Source organism: Medicago truncatula, chromosome 8 (genome assembly GCF_003473485.1).
Source record: "Medicago truncatula cultivar Jemalong A17 chromosome 8, MtrunA17r5.0-ANR, whole genome shotgun sequence".
NCBI lineage: Eukaryota > Viridiplantae > Streptophyta > Magnoliopsida > Fabales > Fabaceae > Medicago > Medicago truncatula.
Genome location: NC_053049.1, coordinates 23917483 through 23927795, shown reverse-complemented (window position 1 = coordinate 23927795; position 10313 = coordinate 23917483). Strand labels below are relative to the sequence as shown.

Genomic DNA, 10313 nt, shown 5'->3' with positions numbered 1-10313 from the left:
TAGTTGATAGTTGATGACTGATAGCTTATAGTGGATAGCTGATAACTTATAGCTTATAAGATAATTAAAGTGTTTGGTAAAATTAGTGGTTTAAGTAGTTGATAAATATAAAATGATAAAAAAGGATATTCTTAATTTATATTAAAAATTATATAAATTATTATTTTATATATATTTTATATATTATTTATTTTTTTAAGAAGTCAAAATGGAATTTATTAAAATCACATTGAATCCTAACCAGCACAAGGAATGCTAGACTAAGAGTCGTAGAGTAGCAACATACAAACGAAAACAAAAGTTGTACCAAAACCCTCCCCCAAACATACATAAAAAAAAAAACCTCAACCAACGTCACAAGCTACCACAAAAACAACATTCACCACCTATATTCCGCTGCTTGAACACTTATACCACCCTCAAAGAGCAACGTCAAGAACCAACACAACAACAAAACAACCTTTGAAAAACAACCGGTAACTATAACGATTGAAACAACAACAACAACCACCACAGATTCACATTTGCAACAACAACCAGCGCAACAACAAAATTCACCTTCGCAGCAGCAACATCATCGATCCACATCAACAAACTGTAACGCCCTATTTTATTATTTATTTATTTTATCGAGTTTAGTATCTTTTAATATAATTTATTTGAATAATGGGGATGTGTTATATGTTAGTAATTATTAGTAGCTTAATATGAGCATTATTAGTGAGGGAATATAATTAAGTTAGATTGATGAGGCATAAGGACAGAACTGGAATAAGGAAGATTATGTAGGTTTATAATGAGAGAGATTAGGTGAGAAACAAACTCAGTTGGTGATTATAAATAGATGAGACCATTAGAGAATTAGGGTTACAACAAAATAGAGAGTCAAAACACGTAAAAACAGTTTTGGGAGAAAGTGAGAAATCAGAGAAGAGAAGAGCTTTGTGAGAAGAAGGGAAAGCTTGTAGAATTCAGAGTTTAACCAATCTAAGGTAAGGGTGGGACTAACCTTCTTTAATCATAAGTATATAATTCTAGAAAATGGTTTAATTTTGTTGTTCTTGATAATTGTGATGTTAAAGAAGTTAGGGTTGTGAAAAGAAGTTGGGGTTTTGAATTGCAATTTGATTGTTGAAAGTGTAGGTAATCCAATGAATTAATATAAAAATCGATGTTCAGGTTGTAGAATAACAATAGGTGATGTTTCCTATCAAATTTGGGAGTCTTGTGTTTGAGTCTAGTGATTTAAGAGTGATTCTTAAGTGAAAAACGCATTGTTAAGCTGATTTTTGAACTGTTGTAAAGCTCAAAATCGGCCCCCGATTTCTGAGCTGATTTTCCAGTTTTGGTTCGACGAAAATCGGCCACCGATTTGTCAAAGTCGGCCTCCGATTTTCTGTTAGGAAAATCTGGAAAATATTCACAATTTTCACCCTTTTCTGCTTTGAATTTGCTTTTGGTGTAAACATTAAAATTTTAGATAACTGTGTTAGTTTTCCAGTGGCTTTGGCTTGACTTGAAAATGATTTTTGGTTTTTGAGTTATGATGAAAATACTCCAAGGAGGTCTTGGTGAAATTTTATGAAAATTCCGCATAACTGTTTCTAAGTCAACCCAAAACTTATGGATCGTCTCCAAACTTCAAAACTTGTGTACTATGAGTTCAATTAAGGTGTTTAAGAGTATTTAACCTATGTTGCGATGGATCTAACTTGGTTTGACGTGAATATCTTTGTTGGATGATTTAATATTGATATGAATGTATATGTTGATGAATATGATGTTATATGATGTTGCTCATGATTGATGAATTATTATATGAATGTATGTGTCGATGAATATGATGTTATATGATGTTGTTCATGATTGATGAATTATTATATGAATGTATATGTTGATGAATATGATGTTATTCATGATTGATGAATTATGAAGTCATAATGCGAAGTCGTTATTGTTGTTGCTGCATTGATTGTGTCAATACATAATCATTTTAAGCGAAGGGGTTGTAGCCTGACATGTCAAACTATGACATTAGCGAAGAGAGCTTGATGCTCTGTTAATTTTAAGCGAAGGGGTCTGTAGCCTGACATGTTGAACTATGACATTAGCGAAGAGAGCTTGATCCTCTGTTAATTTTAAGCGAAGGGGCTCTAGCCTGTCAAGTCAAATTACGACATCAGAGAAGAGAGCTTGATGCTCTGATGGTACCACATGCATATTGCATTTTTCGAGTCGTTGTTGTTGCATTGTTGAGTCGTTGTTGTTGCATTGTCGAGTCGTTGTTGTCGTGTTGCTGAGCGAAGTTTTGTTTGATGAATTGTTGTTGAAGTTATGTGAAGCATTGTTGGTGATGAATTGTTGTTGTTTTGTGTTGATAAATTCTCTTACTTAAATTATTGTTTATAAGTATTGCTAATGATGAATTGTCGTTGTTATGTGTTGTTAAATTCTTTTATAGAATTATTGCTTATTATTATTGAATGTGAAATCTCACTCCTTCTGTTTGAATGTTGCCTTTACGTGGGTAACATGCAGATAACCAGGAGTAACCAATGATGTGAGTTGATTCCTCGTGTCGTCTTAGGAGTCGCTCTGATACGTAACGGGATGGGGATTAATTGTATTTTATTTTCCATTGTTACGTATTCTTTTTATGAATTTATTGTTGAACCATTTTTAGATGGAATTAATTATGTTGATGACGTTGAGGCCTTCAGTGCCAAGTTTTGTAAGATGATTAAATATTTTCGTTGCGATGATGTTTTAATTATTTTGAAAGAATTTATTAAATAAATAGTGATTTAAACTCTATTTGTGTTAAATGATATTTTGAAGAACTAAATGTGACATCCTGTTTGCGATGAACTCTGATTTATTTTATATTATTTATATGTTGGGAAAACGGGGTGTTACATAAACCACCAGATAAAAGAGTAGTCGAACCGGATGAGAATGTTCTGATCGAACCCAACCGTTGAAGACCCACCAGCCCTTCCTCACACCACCAAAAATGTGGTCTACATCACCACCTCACACCACCATCACCTCCTCCACATAGATCTGGATCGGAAGGAAACAACCACCACACAAAAACTCCAGACAACTTGTGTTTTTCTAACAACCGCAAACTCAGCACCCACAAGGAAGAAAATCACAAAACCCCCATCCATAAGTTCCTCATCATCATCGCCATACCCCCGAACTCACCACCACACAAGAAAGAGACAATAAACTTCGCCTCCCAACTCAACACCAACCACCACTTATGATACCCATCACCAACAACCACCAAAATCTCCATCAACACAATCAACCATGATCTTAGATCTGAGATCACAAAACGCAGACTCAATCACCACCACTTGGACATCACCTAAAACAGCAACACTACTCCCTACATCACCTCCATTCAAAACTTCACCAAAAACAGTTGCACACTAACAACACTACCACTCTAACATCACCAACCGAAACATCTTCGTTGGTTGCCAATTCAAAAAACAACACAGATCCAAATCCAGATATGGTTCATATCGGATTCACATCCACCACCACAAACCAACACTACAACCACCCACAAAAACCTCCCGTGATTTATGTTATTAAAACCTCCCAAAGTCACCGGCAACACCGCCGCCACCCACCACAGTGAGCCCGAACCAGAACATTGCTAACAGTTGATCTGAGATGACGAACTACCGGATAGGATGAGGAACACCGGAGGTAAGGTGATGCGGAGGCCGCGCCTCGTCGCACCACCACCATTTGGATCTACATTGTGATGAATAGTGGTTGGATTTGAGGGAAAGGGGAAACGGTGGTGTGGTTTTTGACTATCAGATTACTGAGTTTTGAAAGGAAAAACAGCGGTGTGGAGAAATTTAGAAACGCTGGTGTTCTTCACTAATTAATTTTTTTTTTTTAATTTAGATGGCCGAAAAATTTGATAACAATAGAATAGCCATGCCTATATCTTATTCTTTTATATATTATTAAATTAATGTTTTGCTAAACTTTTTTGTTGAAAACGTGTCACGATTTGGAACACAGGATGAGGTTCATTCGACATTGGTTAAAACGTGTCACAATGGCTATTTCGTGACACGATTTTAGAACGTGTAGCACAAGGGAAGAAATGAAAGCAAGAGAAAACATGACTGATATAAAAGAGCCACATGAAGAAGGAGGTGTAATTATTAGGTGGTGTGAATATAAAGAGAATTAAATAGGCATTGGGCCTATGTCACGTAAACTCTAGCTGACCTAAAATCAACAACGAGGGAAGTTTCTATAAGAATTTTGCTCTTCCCCCTACACAAAACACTAGCACCCTGCAGCATAGCCCAAATTATCCTTGCGCAAGTTAAGTCACGCTGTGTGACTTAACATGCGCACGTTGAGTCCTATGCGTGACTTAAGTAGCGTTGCATGAGTTAACTTGCGCAGCGTTACTTGAGTCATATATCAGCAAAACAGAAACAAATTTCCCTCATTTCCTAAACTTCCCAACTTCGAATTTTTTTCCCCCCCATATCTGATTTTCATCATTCTTGTGCCATTCAAAGCCAATTTCTTCCAAAATATCAAGTAAGTGATGATTACCTTACTTAATTCCATTTTATTTGTATAAAATTATGTATTATTTTTTTCTTAAATAAACTAGGGAACCGTTTTTTTAAGGGTAAACTAGGGAACCGTTGTTAGAGAAGTATATCTAGAACATTCATTTTGGCATCACAATAACACATGTGAACAGAACAGTACATTGCAACCGATATTGCTAAAACCCTAAGCGGCTATGCCTTTCCTCTCTATCTCCCTCTGTATTTAAACCCATTAGCCACCATCATTTCCCTCAAGACTGACCCCGCACACTAAAAAATGGCCTCCAGAGCGTTGCTCAAAATCAAGATAAACCAAAACCTTCCTTTTCGTTTTCTCTCCAAAACTAATTCAATTCTAACCCGATCCGTTGTCCCGTTAGCACAGCCCGAAGCCTCGAAACTCTCCCTCAATAACAATTTTTCGCTTCTGGGCGGCGTGACCTATAGCCTATTTGCTAGACAAATGGGTACTAGTAAGTCTCCATCAACGTCACGTGGTAGGCATCCTTTGAGTGATGAGGATGATGAAGATTTCGATGGGAAAAGCGATGATGAGTCTGAATTTGATGATGAATTCAATGATGGAGAAGATGAAGAGGAAGAAGAGGAGGCACCGAAGAAGAAGTTTTCTTCTAGGAAATAATTACGATATCTTGTTCCATTTGAATTTGCGATGTATGGATCATTCATGTTTAATAAATTTACTGTTTGTTTGTCTCTTTGTTACAAATCTTGACTGTTGATTCCAGATTGTTGCATTAGTTTTCTTTTACTTTTTAAAGGTGTAACTTTTTCGATCATGTTAGTCCTTATACTTTTGATTATGTTTTCAATAGAGAAAGTCTTGCGTAGGCACAAGCATTTGGACACAAAATTTAGGCGTACACACATAAAATCTAACAAATTAAAAGATAAATAAAATAATCACATCAATTAATATATCAATATCACTTTAATGATTTTCTTTTTAAATTTTTTAGCTTCATGGGTGTGTGCTTAAATATGAGGTGTTGGTCCTGTGATTAAGTAAGAGTTTCTCGTTCTCAATATATCATTTCTGTTCAATATATAATCTTTTTTGCCCTTAAACAAATATTACACTCAAATAGCAGGTGGGGGGATCATGCACCATTTATTCTGGGTGTGATGAATTCTAGTGATTCTTTTTGAAAGAAAAATAAAGGATTTTTTTTTCTTCCTAGAAAGCAATTCTCAAAACTAAAATGAAACAAGGTTTGGGACTTTTAGTCCTAAAACACAATTACATGATACTCATAATGCGTATAACTATGTATTTGTAAATCTTAAACTAAACTAAATTCATTCAACACATTTAAAAATTTAAAGAACCTTCATAGGTTTGTCCAAATTGCCAATTAGAAGGAGCAACAAAATTAAACTCTAAAGCTTTTCCATCGCTTGTAGTAACCAAAAATGATAAGTCTTGACCAACCAAATTCAATCCAGTATCCCAAAATTGTCCCCAATTGTGTGCCATGGAAATCCAATATGTACTAGACCCTTTGATTCTCACACTTAAAACATCACCTGCATTAGCAACATTATACACCAAAACCATCAAAAAGTAAGGATTTCCTCTTAGCTCAAATCGAACGCCCCCATTTTTTATGCATGGAACACGGCGATATTGAACGGGAACGATTCCTGCTTGGTAAATGGCAATAGTAGTGAACATTTTCATGCTCAAGTCAAAATGTTTTTGAGGAGGATTACACCAATTTCCATCAGGTTTGGAGTAATCTGGAGGACAAAAATTGGTTGCAGTCACTGTGATTGACTTCACATCAGTTTTGCACCATTGAGGATCGTTAACACACTTCACCTCGAAACATGCCCCACAAGTATAGCCTTCATTGAATAAAGCTGTGCTTAATGCTGTGGTTTCAAGTCCATATCCTTGTTGGAAGAGATCACCATAGCCACAAGCCCCCTCTACATATACAAACATAAAATAAAAACATATATACAATATATCAACAAAAAAGAATAATAATGTACTTTTTTTTCGGTCAAGAAATAATGTACTTGTTAAATAGTGTAGTAACTAAACAATAGAATACATTTTTTTCTCTAGGAATCAACGATTCAACATAAATAGTGTACATTCCTAAAAAAAATGTAATTGTGAATTGATATCTCACGAAAAACGGTAATAACATAGTCATCAACCCGATCTTGACTATTTCATAAAAATAAATGATTCGTATTCCATTTTATTTATTCTAAGTGTCTCATTAACGAGTATCTCCGAGACACCCTTTAAGCATGCTAAGTTAAGTAATTATTCTTTCAAAATTTAAAAGTTTTCAATTTTCAATGCACTAATTACATAAACTTTCATAAAAAAGTTACTATTTTATATTCTTAACTAGTTCCCCTACCTCTGGAGCACTAGTTAACATTTCCCTTATTTTAATACTCACAAACAAAATCGATCTAAAGTCTTTATGTATAATCAATTCATAAATTCAAAATACACTTCAAAATATATATGAATCATTTCACTAGACCACCCAAAAAAAAAAAAAGTCCTAAAAAGAAGAACAAAATCTTGACCTTGATGAGAACGATGATAGTTTTTTTGTTTTTTTTTTTAAAACAATGATAGTGATAGTTTTGTTTCAAGAAAACGATGATAGTTTTATTTAAAAAGAGAAAATGTTTGATACTTACGCATAGTTTCACCGCCTTGCATGTCACCGTAGAAGGTTGCATGGGCATCATACCAATTTGAGTCAATGGGAATGTAAGCCATGGACTTTGCAAGAAGCATTGAGAAAAAACCTAATTGGACCAAAGAATAAGACTGAGCCATCATAAGAAATAACGAAACAAAGGTAACAGGCACAGAAGAGAAAGGGATGAAGAAAATTACAGGTTATAGAAGAGTTGAGGAAGGGTCGTATTTAAAAGCTATAATGTGCCATTAAATAACTATTCCTTGTTATTTTTTCATATTTTCATAAATCTAATTCTTTTCATAATTTTTTGATGAATTTGTTTATTCTAAAACTCAAGCTAACCACTTATAAATTGGGGTTCTAATGTTTTTGGAAGAAATAAAATAATTAATAAAAAATTAAATGAGACGGTAAATTTGTTTTGTATCATTTGTTGTCGCTATAACGTTTTATTGTGGAATAACAACATTTTTGAGGATTTAATGATTTCTCATTGTGTGTGGAGAAGTGAAGAATCTGGAGTTCGAACTCTGACCTTTGTACATAATGTCTCTAATAAATATCAATTACGAGACACAGCAATACCTATAAAGTTTAATCAAATATGTACCTTTTATCTGATGATTCAATATTATGTCATATTTTTATATTAGTTTATATTAATTTTTTTTTTGAGAGAATTAGATAAATTTAAATGTTAAACAAATTTTAGTTACAAAAGTTATACCCAGTCAAAATTTAAAGTACCAATGAATTTACCAACTAATTATGGTATTGCTTCACACAAATTATGGTATGCGTTTACTCTCTCCATTGTTAGTAAAATTAATTTTTTAGATTCATTCAATTAATAATGTATATGGTCCATATTATAAACCACATATATCATTAATTGAATAAGATTAAAAAATTAAATTTACTTATAATTAATAACGGAGAGAATAAAATTGTAAATTATTTTTTCTTTTGACCGAGTGAATGGAAAATATGGACCAAATGCGCAAATATGGAGTGTGCAAAGTGCAAACCGACCTTTAAAAACCAGTTGCCCATAGAAAACTTTTCAAACCTGCTATAATAATATTTTAATATGTATTTAAAAATTGGAATCAACTATCACTATCTCATCATTTTGTTCTCTATACTATTAAAGTCAACTAAAAAATCCTAAACTATAAAAAATATATTAATTTAGTCTAACACCACCATGAAAAACACCAAATTTCGTTAACTAAGGAACTGAATAGTTAGATGATCAGATAATGTATGACTTAAAATCATCATTCTTTGATGAATGAAAGAGAATTTTTTTTTTAAGAGGGTAGTAGTATGAACCTTTTAATTGTTGTTTATATAGTTTTAAGGACTGAATTAATGATAGAGTTAGTTTCGAAAGCAAATTGATTTTTTTTTTAGCAAAAACCAAATTGATTGTTCATTCTATAAAGGAAATATGACAACAAAAAATACTCAAACTAGAGACAAACAGTAAAAAAAAAAAAAAAAAATCAACCAATAACAATAACATGCAATTATTTAGTCTCTAAGATTTACCACTTTTTCTAGTCTCATCATTTCAGTTACATCCAATTTTTAATTTTTTTACAATAATACCGAAATTGTCTTCTTCATGTAAATTTTTTAAAACCTTCTTTCATTATCACTTTGAACCTTTATCCCTTTTCACCCAAAAATCATCATGGATGTGCAATCAATATCTACCAAAACTAAAGATTGAATCAACATCTTTTTCATTGATCCTTACTTTATTCATACAAGTAAGTGAATTTCATAAATTTCTTTGAATTTTCTATCTGTCGTTTGTTCCATGATTTATTCGATGTTGTTAATTTCACCATGGATGTTTGTCGATGTCATTTTGTTTGTTCCATGATATAACGTGATTTAAGTTTACATGGACAACATAGCGTAATTTAAGTTTATTTAGGTCACATGTGAATTTAATTTACGTATATATTTCAAAAAGGGGTAGCGTAGTTTAAGATTAAGTAGAGTAATTCAATTTATACATGTACACGTAAACTCAATTTTGAGTTTACATAAACTGTGTAAAATGAATTTACATGAAATAAGTAAACTCAGTTTATATAAGCTAAGTAAATTGAGTTTACATAAACTATGTAAACTGAATTTACGTATATAAAACGGATGTGCATGACCACGCGAACATGTACACTTCGTAAACTTAATTTACTTAACTTATGTAAATTTAATTTACATAAACAAGTAAATTGGTAATTTTTTGATGTAACTTAGGATTATTTGGGGTGTGAGTATTATCTGTTTAAATTTTTTTATCATTAATTACAATTAAATAAACAAATAATAATAACAACACATCAAAAAAAAAAAGTATTATTCCCCTTAAAAAAGTAAATAAAAAACTAAAAAATTATCTACATAAATGTCTGTCAATTACGTACATAATAACAAAAATATCATTTTTCCTAAAATAGAATACAACAAAAATCTTATTTATAGGAGGTGACATGGGTTCAAGTCATTAAATCTCATTGAGTGGCAAAATGTTGAACTAATCATTTAATGTAGTCTTGGTCCCGGAAAAAACAATTAATGAAGTTTTGGTTCACATCTCATTTGTTTTTTTCTTTCAAGGATGACATCTCATTTGGTTGATTTTCAACTATTGACTCCCTTCGTTAAAATAACACGAGATAAATATTTGTCATTAACTACCCAAAAAAAACTTATTTGTCATTAATAAATATAAAAAAGTTCATGGGACATATATTTATTACTTTTTTTTTGGAAAAAGTGTTTATAGCATTTCATTAGTATAATTAAAGTTTCAATACAATTGGGTATATGAAAATAAATAGTGCGACTAGTGAGAAATGTGGCCTCCCCTGCGAGAGTATGAGCCACCACATTAACTTGTCGCCGAACAAACTCCACCCGAGAGTTGGTAAATTTGAACGAGAGCAAAAACCGGGAAGCAATGATAATGTTACCGACTTCAGTT

The 10313-nt window shown here is 32.6% G+C and overlaps 2 protein-coding genes across 2 annotated transcripts; one reads left to right on the top strand and one right to left on the bottom strand.

Annotated features, from left to right (window-relative positions):
• Positions 1 to 4843: 4843 nt before the first annotated feature.
• LOC120577328 (uncharacterized) lies at positions 4844 to 5328 on the top strand. Its single transcript, XM_039828506.1, has one exon. The coding sequence runs from the start codon at positions 4885 to 4887 to the stop codon at positions 5248 to 5250; it is 366 nt and encodes a 121-aa protein (XP_039684440.1). The 5' UTR covers positions 4844 to 4884; the 3' UTR covers positions 5251 to 5328.
• Positions 5329 to 5816: 488 nt separating this feature from the next.
• LOC25501230 (expansin-A23) lies at positions 5817 to 7585 on the bottom strand. Its single transcript, XM_013589944.2, has 2 exons — positions 7302 to 7585; positions 5817 to 6560 (listed from the first exon to the last, which is right to left on the bottom strand). Exons 1-2 carry the CDS (start codon positions 7444 to 7446, stop codon positions 5941 to 5943), a joined length of 765 nt encoding a protein of 254 aa, XP_013445398.2. The 5' UTR covers positions 7447 to 7585; the 3' UTR covers positions 5817 to 5940.
• Positions 7586 to 10313: the final 2728 nt, after the last annotated feature.

Coding starts and splice junctions, on each gene's coding strand:
- LOC120577328 (XM_039828506.1), top strand. CDS start 4,885: ATGGCCTCCAGAGCGTTGCTCAAAATCAAGATAAACCAAAACCTTCCT.
- LOC25501230 (XM_013589944.2), bottom strand. CDS start 7,446: ATGATGGCTCAGTCTTATTCTTTGGTCCAATTAGGTTTTTTCTCAATG. Junction 6,561..7,301: donor GCAAGGCGGTGAAACTATGC/GTAAGTATCAAA, acceptor TTGTATATGTAG/AGGGGGCTTGTGGCTATGGT.